This window comes from Tauraco erythrolophus, chromosome 8 (genome assembly GCF_009769465.1).
Source record: "Tauraco erythrolophus isolate bTauEry1 chromosome 8, bTauEry1.pri, whole genome shotgun sequence".
Lineage (NCBI taxonomy): Eukaryota > Metazoa > Chordata > Aves > Musophagiformes > Musophagidae > Tauraco > Tauraco erythrolophus.
In genome coordinates this window covers 29,041,455-29,059,449 of record NC_141472.1, presented here as the reverse complement: position 1 = coordinate 29,059,449, position 17,995 = coordinate 29,041,455, and the positions used below count along the sequence as shown (strand labels likewise).

Below are 17,995 nucleotides of genomic sequence, written 5' to 3'. Positions count from 1 at the left end.
ATTTCCTAGGAATCCCAGCCTGTTCAATAAACAAAGAAAGAAGTCCTAAGAAAATTGAAGATATCAAGGTATTAAAGGGGACTTTCCCATGTGGACTTAGTTCTGCCAGGATCTTCTTATGCAAACTTGGGTATAACTCTCCCAATGATTTTGGTGATAGGAGAGTAGCCTTAATAAGAACAAAGAAGACAGATGCAGGATGTGTTGCATGGATGCAAAGGGGTTCAGTACTAGGAGCTAACCGGGATCCAAGGGGACCCCACCTGGTTGTGTGTATGCCATTTTGAGTAGTCTGTCACAAAACTCCAGGGAAGGATCTAAACCGCTGACACTGACATAATGAAGGCATCAATACTTTCCATCCTTCAACTCGCCTGCAGTTGCTGAGAAGCCTTTTCTCAACAGCAGTTCTGAAATGTCTCAGGGATCAGGATGATGAAATATTAAATGTAATAACTTTGCGTGACAACAATTCTCATGTTCCAGGACAGAAAGCCCCAATTTTACCTGTGCACTTTGTGCTTCAAATATAGCAGAAGAAGTAATAGGTAACATGCCCATCAGTATTTTTGCAGAGAAGCTATCTGGTGTAAATCAGTGTTGTGCTATAGAGTTGAAGCCAGTGGAGCAATGTCAGGAGTTTTTGCTATTATTTTTCCCTCTTTGTTTTGTGCCTTGCTTTGCTCTGTCTATCACTAAATGTTCCAGGGCTCTCCACCACGAACCCAGTGTGGAAAATGCTGACCGAAGTTTTTTACTGTATCCGTGCTCGCAAACAAGCTGTTATTTGTCATTGGCATGTAAATAAGTCACTGTTCTTTTTTCCATCCTATAGCTGTTAAATAAATACTGTGAACCAAGTTTGCAGCATTGGTTTCTTGTAGGAGGTCACTGAGATGATTTCACAGAAATATCCTGCGACAGTTTTGCAAAACAGGATGAGTCTCAGCCTGATTTTCATGACTCTGTTTTTTTCCACTTCCATTCCTATGGTTACTGAGTTTTCGCTGTCACAGGGAGGCAGTTAATTCATCCTGACTCACAGAGACCAGGAAAATGAAAACTTTGTCCACTCTTCTTAGTGTCTAAGACATATGGGTTATAAATTACTTCTATTTTGGTGTGACCTAGAAGTCCTAGTCTGTGTCAACCACAGACTGTATATGCATACTTGCAACAACTACATACTGCTGATGGCAGTATAACATGCAGATAGCCAAGCAGATAGCTTTAAATGGTAGCAATGTAAACAACGGAGCTGGTAGCCTAGTCCAGGCTGAAAAAACTTGCTGTGGAGTATGAGGAAATTAACCCATGAAGACCAATAAATATATCTTATTTATAAACAATGCCTGCCTGCAGATAAAAATATCAAGGCTGGGAGGAAATCAGTTGTATCACCTTTATTCTACAGATGACAAACTGAGGCAGAGGTTAAATGCTTTGCCCAAGGTGCTATAAGAAGCCTGTGTCAGAGCCAGGACTGGAGTTACCTGTGTCTCAGCCTGTGCCACAACCACAGGTTCCTCCTTGTACTGAGCACAGTGTAGATTCATGCTATATGCTGACATAACTACTCTGACCCAGTAAATGTCGCTCTCAATTTTCACCCATTAAAAGGACAGAATCGGTTAGGCTGTGAGTGTTAAGGGTGCTGCTGGGCAATGAAAACTGAAAGCTCTACTTCCGATCTCACCCACAGATAACAGACATTTCGGGAAAGGAGTCAGCAGCAAGTTTTGCACTTAAATAATATCAACAGTGGTGGGTAGGGGTTTGGGAAGCGAATCTAATAGGTGCGTCTAGCTTAAGCTATGAATGAAAAGAGCGTTTTCTTTCCACTGGTTGCTGGCTCGTAAAAGCAAAGCGGTGGAATACATCCAACTTGCAAACTCGAATACAGTTACTGCTATCTGCAAATGGGTGCCCCTCCCCGCTCATGTGAGCTACACAGGCAAAAGAGAATGACACATGTGCTGTTTCCTTTTCCAGTTGCAAAGGGGTCAGGAGCCAGGCAAGGAGAACCCGAACAAGAGAAGCATTTTCCTGGGCTCTTCCAGCTGTTCTGGTCAATCCCGCCGTCGGTTCTGAGCAGGGAAGAGATACTGTCAACACAAATAAGGCATTTTTCAAAGGCGTAAATTATGAGTTACCAAAACAATGCGACATCTCGACCACGTGAGTACCCTTTCCCCCCCCTTCCTTACAATAAGAGTGGATTTACCAGTCTGCCGCTTAAGGAAAAGATTGTTTAATGTGTTTCGTATGGAAAAAAAAAAAGAAAAAAGATAAAAGAAAAAGAAAAAAGAACGCCTGAGACTAATCCTGAAGAAAAAAAGTTGTGATGAAACTGTTTTCCTTTTTCATTCTTTGTGTTTGTGAGCGAGTGTGTGTGTGAAGAACTGAAACTCCGACTCCTGAATAGGACTGACCAAAGTTAGTAACGTTTCCGTCTAAACCCTGGCTTAGAAAAGTTTCATTTGAATGTTTTTCCCTCCCCCTGCCTTCAGGAATGAAAATATAAAAAGCGTACTGACGCTTTTCTAAGATATTAATGGTGCTGCCCAACTTGTGTTTAGAGTCTGAAGCTGTCTGTGTGTAATTTGAGATGCAAGCCACAAACTGACAGTCTATATTTAAAGCCACAATGTGATTCTGCTCCTGGAAATTTAGAAACACAGGCTTAAGGACAAACAAATGAGTTTCTCAGCAAGAGAGGGCACAGGAGGGAAAGTCCTCTGCTGGCATAACTCTGCACATTTCAGTAAATTTGAAAAGAGAGAATTTGGCCCAAACAGTCAAGCAAGGCTTAGCTGCAGCACGGTAGCGTTCATTTTGGGACAGTATTTAAAAGAAAGCGGAGGGGAAGTCGGGTAGATTCTGATTTGATAAGCTGAGAAAAGTCAATGGGAAAACTCTGAGTTTTTAGTGCTGCAATAACAGTTCCATATGTCTTTTATGGCTTTAGTATAATCTTTCCTGCTTTAATTCAAGGCAGTAGTTTTGTATTATTTTTAATAAACAAGCTGCCAATAGCAGTATTGTTTATCATATCATGGTATCAGTAATGAAGGCAGAAAGTACAGACGGCATTTCTGGAGGCTGCCTACGATTCAGGGTTTGATCCAGAGATTGCTGTAAGAATATTTGGTCTGTATGGATGTTGACACTGACAATGTTTCCCCAGCTCCAAATGAGGCAGGCTGATCCAGTAGAAATGACATAGTGATCAGCATCTCTGGGATCCCAAACAGCAATTTCTATTTACTCTTTAGTCCTTTTTGCAAGTTCCAACAAGAAAGACTAGGCACTAGGTTTATATTAGATTTTATTCTATTTTATTAAGCACTTTAGAATATTATATCTGTTTTTTCTGTTGTTTTTATGACAGCTTATTTTCTATTAATGACGGGAAAGAAATATGCAGGCTAATTCAGAATTCTGAGAGTTTGGGTTTGGAAAAGCTTGAGTAAATTACTGCCATTGGTACTCTCCAAGCGTGTGCAGAAGCGTGGTTGTGACTCATTGAGATGCATTTTGCTCATTATGCAATATCAACAAGGGTCCAAACTCAATCTTGTATCTTTAGTGACAGGCTTGGCCAGGTGACATGTCCAGTAGCAGCTCTACAGTCCTGAATACATCATGAATCACTGCTCTGACAGACTCAGGTTATCAGAGGACCCCATGGAAGGCCCTAGGGTGGATCTGGATGAGGAGTTAGTAACCCATGGGGCCTTTTGTCTGTTCATAATGAAAAAAGCTGATGCATCAGGTTCTCTTGTTTTTTCCAAAATCTAGGCAGGAATTCTCAGCTTGAATCATTTTACAATCATATGATTGCCAGTGAAAACAAATGGCTCGCAATCAAGCTAGAAGTAGTATTCTGACTGAAAAATAGTGACTATCTATTCTTTATTTGCCCTCATGATTTGCCTTACTGATTCAGACAGAATGTTCTTATATTTTGTTTCAGTCTGTCTCTGTCTGTTTTTTTTTTTTTAAATTACATTAATCAAATTTACCAATTAAGAAAACAAATTAGAGGGGAATTTGATGGTACTGTATTCCTGTATAATGCAAGTTTAGTGCATTGTTTTTATAATACTTGAGGTTTTCAGGGTAGGTCTTGGGGAAAAGGGTCTTATTTCTTAGTGAAATTACAGCAATTTTTGCAAGAAACAAGGTATTGAAAGATCAGTGTATTGACAGGCACTGCACAGCATGGACAGCAGATGTTTGCCAGAGAGGCAGAGTAATTGGGAAAACAAATTTGCTTCATAACCATAGCGAAAAAGTTTGAAATGGGTGTGAAAATGCATAAAGAATCAGCAAAGCCCTTTTACTGTACTGAACATATTAATTCTTTGCTGAGTACCTGCAGGTGAGACCACAGAGCAGCTGCCTACAGATGTAAACTGAACAGTGCTAAGTTACCTAATTGCTCACGTTCTTTGCTTATCTGCTTGTATTCGCTCAGGGCTGATAAGGAATTTTTATTCATTCTATAAATACAGTATGACCCTGGCAATCCAAGTGGGAGCAGACTACTGTTTCAGATGTAAAATATTCAACTCTGTGAACCCTGCAACTGTATTCTGCCTCTGTATGGGGATGCCACACCGTCTAAACTCGGGCACTTCTGCTGCCCTCTTCAGATATCCCATCGCTCTGAGTGGTCTCTGCATACTCAGCAGAGAGCCAAGGGAGCCAATAATTCAGCCTGCTGATTTTAGGCAGTGTGTGTACATTTACTCCATTGGTCATTTTTAGTAGACATTTGTGTGTGGCTGGAATAAAATGGAATACTTAAGGAAAGAAGTCTGCTACCAAAGCCAAAAATGGAGTTGGGCTACAATTTCGTTGGCTGGGATTCAATACAATATTGTGCTGTGAATATAACTCCATTTTCTCTTTTTCTTCTTCTTCTGATATAAAAGGGACCTACCCTGACTGTAAGAATGTGAACTTCCTGGTTTTTAAATTCATCATTTGTTTCCTCCCACCTCTGCTCAGACGTACAGGCAGTAGCTGCCTGACTTACTACAAAAATCTGAGGAATTCCACAGGTTTGGCAATCTCTGTTCAGACTGCAGCTTTTTGCTCTCTTTCTTTTAGACTGCAGTGACCCAGTTCCAAGGCAATGGGACAGCTCAAATGAGGTGAAAGGCTCATGCAAATAAACGTCACTGGGTTGAAGGTTCAGTCTGGGGAGGCAGTGATCTATGCAAAGCCATCTTTGCGGTCGAAGGTGTTCATACCCCTGGAGAAGGTGCTCTGCACCTTACAGGATTTCACCTGTACTTGGCATGCCGGGAATGTTTTATCTGGGGCCTCTTACACTCCCAGTGCCAGCTGTCAAAGGAACTAGTGGTTAAGGAGAGCAGTTTCTCTTCGTTATCACCTACCAGCAGATGACATCTTCCTTCTGGGTGTGCGGGGAAGCAGTGCAGTCTCTGTTATGTAGAAGAATTGACCCAAAAGGAAACCAGGAGGCAAGACTGGACCTCAGGCCATGCCCCAGCTGCAGAGAGAGGAAGAGGATCAGGAACAGGATGAAGCAAGGCAAGCCTTGTGAGCTGTATGCTTTCCATCCGCATTGCCAGCTATGGTTCAGCAGTAGCCCAGGTGCAAGCCCTGCCCTGCTCAGGGGGAGCAGATCCTGCTGCTACCTCCATCCCGCCCGCAGGAGGTCTCATCTCCATCTTGCCCAGCTTCTCCGCCTGTCGCAATGACAGCTAGGGCTTCTGGCAAATACAGCCAAGTATGTGTGGGCTGTGCCCTCCAGAAAGGCCAAGAACTTGGCAAAGGTGGCCATTGATAAAGGCAAAGTGACTTACAGCTGTGAATAGCGAGTCTGGTTCTGAGAACAGCCTTGCCCTATCTTTATATGTTTTGGGGCTGCAAACTGATCCTTGAAACATTCCAGGAGCAATACTACTTACCTTTCACACAGGGCCTGTGAAAAGCCACAAATGAATCCCATAGACTTTTAATCTTGTTATTCACTGCCTTGGCAATAGATTTGATTTCATTGCTCTTAATCAACAGAAGCGCTTGTCTGTGACAGTATCTAATAAACAAATATGGAGGCTATTGATTATGAAAATTTCGGTCTTCACTGGTAAACCTGCGAGTATTTATAAGCAAGGAAACCTGTAGATTATAATAACCTCTCATTTTTAGCACAGAAGCCTCAAAATGTGTCCCACAAGCATTTATGTAAATCGAATTTCTCTGCTTGTATATTTGTCTCCCACCACTGTGCATACGCATTCGAAAATTTGGCTTTATACCCCAGGGCTCTCCTGACACCCTCATTGTCTGAGATGATATGAAAGTCTGCAAATTGAAAGGCTCAGAATGCATCTGAAATTTCAGTAATTAACAGCAGAAATGTTGGCAAACTGCTAAACTGGAGAGAATGAGGGGGATGTCCACCCAGATAGGAGTCTGCTTTTTTAAAATACAGAGTTCTCAGCATTTCTGGGCACTGCTTTTCACAAAAAAACCAACAACAACAAAAAAAATCCCCACAAAACAAAAACAAAAACAAAAACAAAAACAGGCAATTATTTACCCAGTAGATGTTAGAGATTCAGGTTGTGGCTGGTTATGTACTTAATCCTATTAGTGTTACAGAATTGTGCAGTGTCTGCATCTCCTTGCCGCTACTGCTGCACCTTTCTTTCTAGGCTCTGGTGGAATATACCCCGTATCCATCACTGTTCAAACGACTGAGTCCAATCAGCAAAGCCTTTTGTAAAACAGGCTTTCGGGACTGCATTCTTTAATGAAAGTCTGTTTGTGTGTCTGCTCTGTGGAATGCCTGTCTCTATTGTTGTTGAGGGATTAGTATTCCTATAGCATAGAGAAATTTAAGCCAACAGAGGGTTCTGATTGTGCTAGGTGCTGCACGATCACCCTTTCTCCAAAAGGCTGGTAGACTACATAGAGAGGGCAGATTACAGGTAGGAGAGAAATTACTGGGGCACTGCTGGAGAGGCAGCCTTTGGCTCTGGGAAGGCATTTATAGCAGCCAGGAGGTAGGAATTCGTATTGATTCCAGTAGATCCACTGGGGTAACAGTTCTTTGCTTCCGACTCTCTAATTTTGTAATACGTGTTTAGAAAAAAACAAAGCTCAGAAGTCAGTTGCAACTGGCCTATTTGTCTCCCACGGAAAGATCAGAAAACTTTTAAACACAACATTTGGTACTAGTAGGATCTTTGTTTACGTGTTTTTTGCTTCACATCCAAGATGTGATCGGAAATGCACGAAAAATTGAGGGATGTCCGGATGTTGCAGTGAGAAGACTATACGAACACCTTAGCTGGGCAAGTATTTGGACAGCAGACAGACTGTGTTTTACTTACCTCTGAAAGACTGAAGTTCCTAAGTCAAATGAATTTGACAGTGTTACCCCAGTAATGAGTTGATGAAAAATTCACCAGCTGCTAAGCATTCTGAAAAACTACTTGGTGAATGAAGAAAAGTGGCACTTGGAGAAATCAGGTCTGGTTTGCCAACAATTTATGAACATGAATGGAGGAAAGGACTGTCTTCTCTGGATAATTTATTTGTAACCCATAACTCAATTGCACCAAGTAACGATACTGTGACGTTATAACAACAGGCATGCAGCTCATAATTTGTAGCTGAAATAAGATCTGTACTCCTCCATTTCTCCAAGAGTCAGCATGAACTAATTCACACCAGATTCCTAACTCTCCAATGTTAGCATGGAAATCAAGTGCATTGTCTGTGCTATGCTGCTCCCTTATTGCAGGTGTACCTTGCACGTGTAGTTTCACCAATGAGACATCTGGCTAAATGATTTTCCTCTTAATTAATCTTCTCATCTGCAAAGGAGGCCAGTTTCTCATATCTTCTTCTCTTCTGACATATGTTTCACCACAGGGTTCTTCCTGATGAAGCAGAAAACTTCACTTAAAATCTCAACGGGTTAAACTTGCTCTACTGCATTGAAGTTCTAAAGTGATCTTTTTTTTTTTCCTTCCCTCTCTCTCTCTTTTTCATCTTAGAAAAAAAAATAAATTCAGTTATTTCAGGAGGGTCTACCTCTTTCTTCTTCAGATAAGACCTGAAATGGAGTTAAGCTTTTTATCAGTAAGTTGCAGGGGTGCTTTTGAACACACCCCGAGACAGCTACATGTTATCGTGAGTGATAAACGCCTACTTTACTAGGGACTGCATGTTTAAAATGTCTCGTTTTATGAAGCGGTCCACATTACACAAAACATGCATGACAAGGTCACAGCAATGCAGAATCATACATCAAATCTTTACATGTGTGTAGGCGTTTAGCTTTGCAAACGGACTATTTTAGTAACATTGAACTTAGAAAATGGATTTGAACTCTTTATATACATACACATATACACACAGAGTATGAGTATATATAATATACTGAATATCTATATGCATACAGGTACACAGACATACATATATATATACACACCAACCTTTTCACGGCTTATGTGGCTTTTCACCAGTCAGGCCTCTGGATACGGAGAGTTTCATTTCCCTGGCCACATCTCTATTCACAGACTAATACCCACAAACTCATGTTTCCCTTTTTGTATGATAGATACCTTCAAAAGTAGCAGAAAAAAAGACTAGATTTTTGAAGGCTTCACAGAACCGTAAGCTCAGTGACAAGGAAGAAAGCAAGAAGGTATGGGCTACATATAAGGAGTTGGAAAATGTTACAAAACAGCCTTTTTATATGATACAGTAAAACATCAGTGAAGTGGCCTTATGCAAACTGTCCCTTGCAGATGCCAGATTCAGGTGTCTCTCTGCTTATTGTATATGCACTCGGAGCCTAGCCCCTCATGGTGGTATAGGCACTGAATCACTTCATGTTTTGAATTTAGACATCACAGTATTTGCCTGAATCCATCTTGGAGATTATCTCAGGACCCAGTCTGCATGAGCAAAGATCCAGAGAAAAACAATGATAAGGACTTCAGAAACAAGGAGGAAGTAGATATTCTATATGGATCAAGCTGTTTAAAAGGGGAGAATCCAGATTAGGAAAGGCCAAGTTTACACTCTTCTTGATGCAAAGAATGGTGCAAGTTTAAACCTCAAGCAGGCACGAGATTTGGTCAGGGTTGGGTTCTTCTAGTAGCTCATCTGTGCTGGGAGAATTTGGTAGTTGCACCAAGGACTTCACTTCAGGACAGTTTTCCAGAAAAACGGAACACTTCAGCTTATTCACTCTGAAATAAAAGTTATTCTTTAAAGAGTAACTAAACTCTTTTGGAAACAGAATACTTAGGAATCAATTCAATCATATTTCTGTGTTCCTCTCAAAGAGTTATGGGAAAATGAATTTATAATGGAGTAGCTTTCACAGAATTGTTACTCCAGGTTAACTTGATCCTTTTGTGTAGGTAAATTTGTTCTCTGTACATAGGAAAAATAAGCTTCTTTTCTTTGAAAAAGCCTTCTTCCTAAGACAAAAGCAAAATACTTCTCATCTGCTATTTGGATGGGATGAAAATGCAGCTCCTGATGACCAACCTTAGCTAAACCAAATAATCCTTACGTAAAACAAATAGCCCACAAATCACTTAAACGCCGGTGATTAAAGAGTTACATGTATGAATGAGTGGAGAGAAAAAAATATTTCTAGTGAAGAGTTGCTATAAAAATGTGGTCAACCCTTGGAAGGAAACTTGTGTACGTTTTCAAAATTCTGAAGTATGTTTAAAATGATACTCTGGATTTTTATATTTTATTTCTATCTTCTGGGATCTATATGAGTATGTTATTGAATTCTGTTTTCAGGGTTTTCTTAGTATGTACTAGGGCAAGAAATGTGCCAATTTATTATGAAATTACATTTTCAGTAGAGTCTGTTATTTCCTGAGGCTTTAATAATCAGCACTCATGAGCTAGCAGAGGTTGTTCTTCTAACTATTGATGGTTTATTCAAATGTCAAGAGCACAGTCGCTGGCCTATCCAACACAGAGAGCAGAAAATGAAATTCTTGATGTATCCGTGGTGCAAGGATTCTCACAGAGAGCTGACCAGTCTCTATTATTATCTCTCTCTCACACCTGACCTCTCTGGTTGTCTAGTTCAGATATCCTCTGCACCTTCTAATCCTTCCTCCTGTCTCTTTCTCAGCCCACAGGTAAGTGCTCATATCTCAACACAGAAGAGACACATAGGTCCCAGTTGTCAAATGCCATTTCCTTTCTTCTTTCAAGGACCTTCCACAATCCTAGCAGTTGGAATGAAGAAAAGCACAGGCAAGGAAGACATAAATCTTCCCTTGTCATCCTATGGGCTAAGGCCCTGTTTCCTTTGGGAGTCGCCCCCTCTTCCATCTCCCTCCCTCTACTTTTCTCCTTTGGTTTCTCTTTGCTCTCTCATCTTCACAGCTTGCTGTGAAACAACACCTTCCCCCCTCCAGATCTTTCCTATTGTCACACAGGAATTTTTATTTACAACCTGGGATATACTTTTTACATCCTGATTCCGCAACTGAGAGAGTTTATTATTGTCTATCTCCCTTGAATTTCCATAACGACATCAGTGAACTTTGATTTTTGGAGTCTGTCACATACAAATCCAATTTTCTTCTCACTGAACTCGTCAGGATTTTTTTATTTTATTTTAAAGGGGTCTGTACTATTGGTTACTAATGGCAATTAAGCCCTTGGTGAAAACAGGGTGATAGACACAGGACTAGGCTGCATCTCTACAGAAAACCCTGCATGAGGTGTTGAGCAGAGCAGATCAGGAAACAAAACTGTCGTTGAGAGTCATGCTTCCGTTCTGGCTTCCCCTTTACTTCGGGAAAAGGGGAAGTCATCATTTTCATGCTCTTTTTCAAAACCACTTAGTGTGCGCTGCACACCCAGTCGCTTTTCCTATCACTCTTCCTATCTCTGTTCCAGTCATGAAGAAAGGAGTGAATGCCTTCTGCCAACATCAGCATGGCTAAGAAGAACAACACCAAGTCAGGGAGGAGAAAGGTTCTTTGTAGGTCCTTCTTGTGCAAACTGTGTCCACTTAATGGCATGGGACCAATTTTTGTGAAACCTTGTTGATTGCCTTTGGCACTTTCCCAGCTCCAGCTGAGAGGTGTCTTCTCCTCCATACTTTAGTCTCAAGTAACAATTAGTGTCAGGACCCTTGATTATTCTTAAAAAAAAAACCAAAAACAAACAAACAACAACGACAAAAAAAAAAAAAAAAAAAAAAAAAAACCAAACCAACACCTTTTATCTCACCTGTTTTAGAGCTGGATGGATCTAGTCCCTCCTAACACCTCTCCCATGCTTCTGACTTGAACATCCACCTCACCATATCTCCCCAGTTTATGTTCCCCGCTTCTCAAGCTAACCATTCCACATCTTGACCCAAGAACTAAGCTGTCATTTCTACTTACTTGCTGTACAGGGGACAATTTGAGATTACTGCAAGTCCAAGCCATTATCACAAAGGCAGTGATACATGGTGACTACGTGTGGTGAGAGATGAAAAAGTAGTCTTGTACCACCCCAGAAAGAATCTGGTTTGCTCATAGCCCGGTCTAGCCGAGTTTTTCCTCTGTTTCCAGCTCTCCAATCAATGTCTCCTTCCTACTCATGATTAAAAGCAAGTTCTTACCATCTTTCCTTTCACATCCTTCCTATTCCTTCTTAACAGTCTTCTCCGTTGCATAAATATATCCTTTTTGGTTTGCTTTATTTAGTCTGTAAATTCCTCAGGACAGAAATCATGTCTCCTTCTACCTCCTTTCTAAACAAAAAGCACCAAACAATTATTTGCCACTTCAGTGCTCATGATAAGGGGCACTGACCACATCCATCTTCCCAACTTACCTCATCAAGTTGCTCATTCTGAGCAGAAATCTAGGCCTCCTGAAGCATAAAGATAAAATGCAAAAAACAACCTTAGGTATGACATCAACTGGCAAAGCATATCAAGTTGGAAGGACTTTAGGGTTTTCTCCTTGAAAATATTTTTCCCCTAAACATATTTATTTGTATTCTCTGAGATAGTCTTCAGACTGTGGAGATCAAAGCAAACTGGAAATCCAGCGGAGTTTTTAAGTGTATTAAAGGTAGTGTGTTTCAAAGCCACATGCCTGAACATTTAAGCACCATGGAAGAAATGAAGTAGCAGGTGGTAACACATGTAAGCATGATTGTTCTAATTTTCATACTTTTCAACTTGTCAAAGCCTAGCTCTGTAATATAACATTTGACAAAAAGCTAAAATAAGGGATGCTGCATGCACACACATAGACACTGGAGAGCATAAAACCCAAGGACACTAGGCAGCTTTGGATTTTCTCTTTTAGTCACATTTCAGATCTCGTAAGTAATTTACAGCAATAAGGATGCGGATTTACCACACTTACGTGGAATCTGGCAAAACTGGGCGTGGAGTGAGTGCTTCTTGGGAGATTTGAACACAGAAATGTAGTTCTCTGATGCACATTTTTTCACCAAGGTAAAGAGTATAAAATGCCATCCACTACAGACTAGTGGCATTTTGTAAATGTCTGTGTATTGTGAATAGAGATAACCAGTCTTTAATGTTCCTCACTTAGCAACTGAAGCATTGTTGGAAATAGTTTCAGGTGGTTTCAGAGAGCCTAAGTGAGATAAAATGAGACTATTTTTCTTTTTGTTACCCCTATAGAAATGAGAACATAATAACAAGAGGTGTCTACCAGATCTACCCCCTTTCCTACTAACTTTCTGTGCATATTTTCTGATCAGCTCTAGCTGCAAACACCCAGCTTTATTACCTGAGGTCCTGACATGTAAACAAATAGTTGACTTTTTCTGTCTCCTTCAGGTTTCTGCAGAGCTTCTCAGGAAATCTTTTATTCACTGCAAGTTATCATTGCACTGCCAAAGTCGGTGGTATTGAGATACTTGTATCCTGGAATTTTAGATTGCTCATGTCAGTTTCATTGGACTTTGGATCAGAATTCGCTGATTTCAGATCTTCACTTTTTAATATGATTCTGCATCAAATGTCTTGACTTAGCTCACAGCAGCCTCTTTTACTGTCACCACAGATTTTAATGAAGACAGAGGGATTTATCAGTGGTAGCTAGTAGGAACCACCATTGAAGGCAGGGGATAGTGGGGAGCAAATAAAGATAAACTGATCCTATATAGTCCCAAAGAAGAAAACTTCCTGCTGATTCAAATTCTTGTACATTAAGAAAACTTGTTTATGGCTCCTGAACTCATTCTCCCTGTGGATTAATGATCCATAAGGGTCTCCTTGTAACAAGCAGGAGTAAATCAACCCTCCTGCTTTTGGCAGGCAGGAATGCAACTGGGGAGGTAAATGCTTTTGCATTTCCCCTTCTGGAATCCATTAAAATCTATGAATCTCAGACAAAGACTCTTCTTCCTCCTCCCATTTTCTGTGTGAGATGCTTAATCTCTGCATCCTGGGGGCATAACCATTTGTGAGCTGGCAACAGAGCGTGAGCCAAGCTGGTCTCTTCTGGGTTACCTCCACTGATTTGCTTTATTTGAAATGAATGAAACCTTTCATTTCAACAGCATCTGACTCATGTCAGAAGGTTCCTGACTGACTGGAGCAACAATGGGGTGGCAGAGACAGATGAAACTGTTTAAAAAGTGTCATTGTTAAATAAGTAAGGATCAGCTTTAAACACGGGGGGAGAAAGGAGGAGGAGGTAAGATGCATGACACTGTTTTTAAGAGAAAATGCAGTCTATGCTTTCACCCCTACTCCTCTTCATGACTTGCATTTCCTTTAAGGAAAAGGTCATGCCTTCTCTCCTGGGCTGCTATGAGTCTTCCTCAGGCAGGAAGCATATCCTGTGTCCTGTTTTCTCCAGAGGCCAGTAGCAGAGCACATGAGAGCATGACTTCCATGTCACTGCTTCCACTGAGCTGTTTTTAAGTGACATGAGTACTGAATCGCTGGGTACATCTCCCTCCCTTTCAAACGTGGTGCAGCCCAGCCCCAGGACCTTGCAGAGTGTGGCAGCTGGTGGAGGTGGCCAGAGGGGAAATACAAGCTACTCCCATTGGAGGTCTGGGTGCCTGTTTTTGTGAGATATGAAATTGCAGCAGTCATTGGGAGCAGGGAGGAGCACATGTCCTGTAGTTAAAGATCGTGGCTGTGATCCATTCCAGAAGAGAGGGGTGTCTTTTCCTCACTGAATGAGGAAAATAGGCTTGGAAACTGGAACATCTAGCACATGCTCTTTTCCATCTAAGTGATTTCCTTCACAGCTGACACCTGAGAAGAGGCTCTCACCCCCTAAAGGACCAGCCTTCCCCAGTTATGCCCTGCTGCCTGCAGCACACTGCAAGGTCTGAGGCTTGTGGATGACTGAGGGAAATCTGCCAAGGAGATACTGATGGATGTGAGTGTCCAGCTTAGCAATTGATTTTGTTTGCCGCTGTTTGGCACATTAAGGTAACAGCTTGCTGTCTGTGGGCATGAGCATCCATACCCCAAAGAAGATACTTCTCCTCCATACGGAACATAATCCCGGGAGAGGGGAGATGCAGCAAAAAATGCAAAATCAGTCCCTTGACAGGTGCAAAGCCGTGGCACACCAGCTATGGCCAAGGACCATATCGTCTCTCCAGGCTCCTGGGGCACACATATCTGTCTTTCCTATTCCACATCCTTGCTGGGATATTTGTAATCCATCTTCTAGCTAATGAGATTTGGTACCAATTTTTCCTATCTTTCGTTTCACTGCCATTGCACAATGAAGTCATGCTGTGGCATTACCGGAGCTGCCTGTGGGTTTCCCTTGGTCCTCACCAGCTGGCCATTAGGTTACACCAGTATTAAGAAAAAGAGATTTTCTTTCCCAGGTACACTGCCACCTCTTCCCATTTACTACAATATCCATGACAAGTGATTGCCATCCTATGTCTTATCCTGTTGGTGCTAGGTGTTCTTGCCTAACCAGGACTTAAAAGCATGAAAGTGCTGTAGTGAGCATGGAGGCGATGGTCCGCCTTCCCCGTTAGAACCAGTAGCAGATGCCTAATGGAGAGTTAAAGCACAAGGCAAGCATCTAGGGATTTGAGGCATGAGAAATTCTTGAGCCAGTCAGTATTTCAGTGTTTAAAGGGTTGCCTTGGGCTGTAAAAACTTTTGCATTTACCAGAGTTTCTCTTATTAAATACTTTAACCTCCGGCTCACATCCAGACTTGGCGCTTGGCAGGGCTAAGCCTTACTTCCCTCTCTTCCCTCTTCCTGAATGAGCTCTTTTAACTTGAAGTTGAAGGAATTCAGCCTTGGGAGCTCAGCATTACTGAAGGCACAGCTCCTGTCAGGGATCAAGACACTCCTCTCCCTTGTTGCCCGAGGTAAACACAGTTCCTCCAGGAGCCACAAAGAACACATGTGGCCATGGCTTTATCCTTTTGTCCCCTCTAACAGCCAGCTGTGCAGCAGAAGCTGCCCCAGCAGCGAGAAAGGCTGTACCTGAAACTCTCCATGCAACTCAGCAGAGCACAAGGGTGCCGCTATGCCTAGTCCCTGTCTGGGAACGCAAGCTGGGTAGAGAAAGTCTCTGCCACTCCTTCTCCCCTCCACATTCAGCAGAGCTTCTGCTTATCAGATGAAAATATTCGGTGGAAGGCTCTAAGGAAGCAAAGCCAGACTGCTGTGTATACTGCTTCTTTATAGAGTTTGTGCATATCCTAGGGAACACTTCTTGCTGACTGTCTCCTAAAGGGACGCCCAGGAGCAAAGCAGATGAAAAGACAAACCTTAGAGCTTCTGCATGGGTATTTAACTCTCGTGGGGTGGTAGGGGCACAGGGAAATGCTACCACTTCTCATGAAAGTAGCTTAGTGGGTTTAGAAACACAGGCGTTCAGGTCTTGTGGAAGAAGGAATTAAATTTGACAGACAGGTCCTGTAAAAGCGTGGGCTGTTTTATCCACTGCTTTCTTTTTTCTATTCCAGCTATGTAGAAGGAACCAAAACATGCAAAAAGGATGTAGGCTTTACTCCTCTCTGACTTGTAACAGATACATACTTGTGCCCAAGCCTTGCCCTGACATGAAGTACAGCACAGCTCCCCCTGAAATAAACTGCAGCTCGCACATATCTCAGGGCGGAACTTGGCTCTTAAACAAAGTTTAATGGGAGTCTACTCTGGCTGAACTCTAGTTATGACTTCATATTTTCCAGGGCTGTGCTAGTGCTATTGGTTTGTTCATTTCCTTCTTTTTTTTTTTTTTTTTCATTCTTTTTGTACTAATAGGTGTTTCAGTGGGATAACTTGACCTTATGATACTGTTCCAAAGCAGACTTCTCTGGAGGCAATGGTAAATATTTGGCATATGTTGTAAAAGAGCTTTGAGAAATTTGCAGGGTCTCTCATGACTGCTTGAGAAAGCAGATTTTTGCAGCCTGTTAGGCAGCGTCAACTGATGAATTAAACTGGGAAGTTGGAGAACAGAGAGGATGGACAGAGGCTATATATGATGATCTTGACAATATATCCTTCATTCTGTCATGTTTGTAATATTTATAAAATAGAGTTTTTAAAAGCTTTCACCGTTGGCTCAGCCAAGGAGTTCGAATGCGTGGGAGATCTGCCACCAACTTCAAATGAAGCAGAAGCAGTTTAACAGGGAGAGCTTTTGCAAATCCCATCTTGTATGTATACACTTGGTATTTCACTTTCTGTGTTGGAGCAGTGCCTGAATCTGATACAAGTGTAAATGAGACAGCAGTGACTGCTGATGCTGATGCTGCAGGTATGGAAGAGCAGCATCCCTCCAGGCAGCGAGAAAGGTACAGAGTAACAGCTCTGCTCTAAGGTTCCTATTTTGACAGCTGAGAGAGGGCCTTTTTACTTCTTAATGCATTCCAATAAATTCTTATGCAGGGAATGCCAAGCCTAACTTTTCCCATGGCCTTCTAGAGCTGCTGTATTTCAAAGGAGTCCTTTGGCTGTGAAAATCTGGAGTTTTCTGTTCTGTTCAGACCAATCTAGCAAGGAAATATCCAGGTTTATCCAGCTGTTTTTCTCCTTGTGCTTCTCTTTTGGGGAACCTGTTTTTTCTAAATGTAGATTTATAATGTACTTCACCCATCCAAAAGAGCATTCCTGCTTTTTGCCGTCTCTGTATGCACCGAGCAAACCCCTCCCTGTTAACAGAGTGACCCACAGTCAGACCACATGGTGACTTGGAGCAGTTTGCCAATAAGTAAATACCCTCCGCCTCTTTTCTTTTGGTGGGCTGATTTTCTGCTGGATCAGCTTGAAAGGAAAAGGGTTAAGAACAAGAATGCCCTTTTCTGGTGGAATGTAACAGCCAGCTCAGCTCACAACAATTCACTTTCAGCTTTCCTGCATATATATTTCATACATTTAGGAAAGAAGCAGCCCAAAGGCTTTACAGCGAGTCAAAAATATGTTCATCAGAGAAGTGCCATAGCAAGCATTTGTTGCTATTGAAAAGTACTAGACCATATTTCTTTGCTTAATGATACACATTAATCCCCTATTGAAATTGCTAGGGTTGTCCAAGCTGAATCAGGCTTTAAAGGTTTAAAATATAGTCCAAACTATAAAAATGTTGCGTTATGACCAAAACAGGACCTGAAAAAAATTTCAGCAATGTCCCTTTGATTTTTCCTTTGCTGTTTGAGCCACTAAGGACACGGTCCAGAAGTTTTGAAATCGTCACAGAAAAATGGCATTTTTTAAATTGTTCACCAAAATATGAATATTATCCAAGTACTCACTGCTACTTCTGTTTTCAGTCCAGTTTCCTAATGATACTAGCCTTATATGTTCCTACTGCCTATCTGTCTGCTTGTCTGCTCATCCATCTGTCACTTTCCATCAAAAACTTTTGGATCCACTGACCAGTTTCAACCAGATTTGAAAGAGAAGCAGAAATCTCAGAAATTAAATTCTCCAAGCTGTATGAAAGTCGATGTTTGTCTACAGAGAACCATTCA

General features: G+C 41.6%; 1 protein-coding gene and 1 long non-coding RNA gene across 4 annotated transcripts in view; one reads left to right on the top strand and one right to left on the bottom strand.

Annotated features, from left to right (window-relative positions):
* Positions 1–2,066: 2,066 nt before the first annotated feature.
* LOC147528378 (uncharacterized) lies at positions 2,067–10,339 on the bottom strand. Of its 3 annotated transcripts, XR_015222312.1 has the most exons (4): positions 8,487–10,339; positions 7,377–7,928; positions 5,409–5,524; positions 2,067–2,105 (listed from the first exon to the last, which is right to left on the bottom strand). It is a non-coding gene; the product is annotated as an uncharacterized LOC147528378 (long non-coding RNA). The 3 variants fall into 3 exon arrangements; XR_015222310.1 differs by lacking the exon at positions 8,487–10,339 and having other exon boundaries at positions 7,377–8,018; XR_015222311.1 differs by lacking the exon at positions 8,487–10,339 and having other exon boundaries at positions 7,796–8,018.
* GYPC (glycophorin C (Gerbich blood group)) overlaps positions 2,103–17,995 on the top strand; it is a 35,108-nt gene continuing 19,215 nt past the window's right edge. The window contains exon 1 of the mRNA XM_009990214.2: positions 2,103–2,178. Within this exon, the coding sequence (XP_009988516.1) occupies positions 2,145–2,178 (34 nt within the window). The 5' untranslated portion in view covers positions 2,103–2,144. The remainder of the gene's footprint in view (positions 2,179–17,995) is intronic.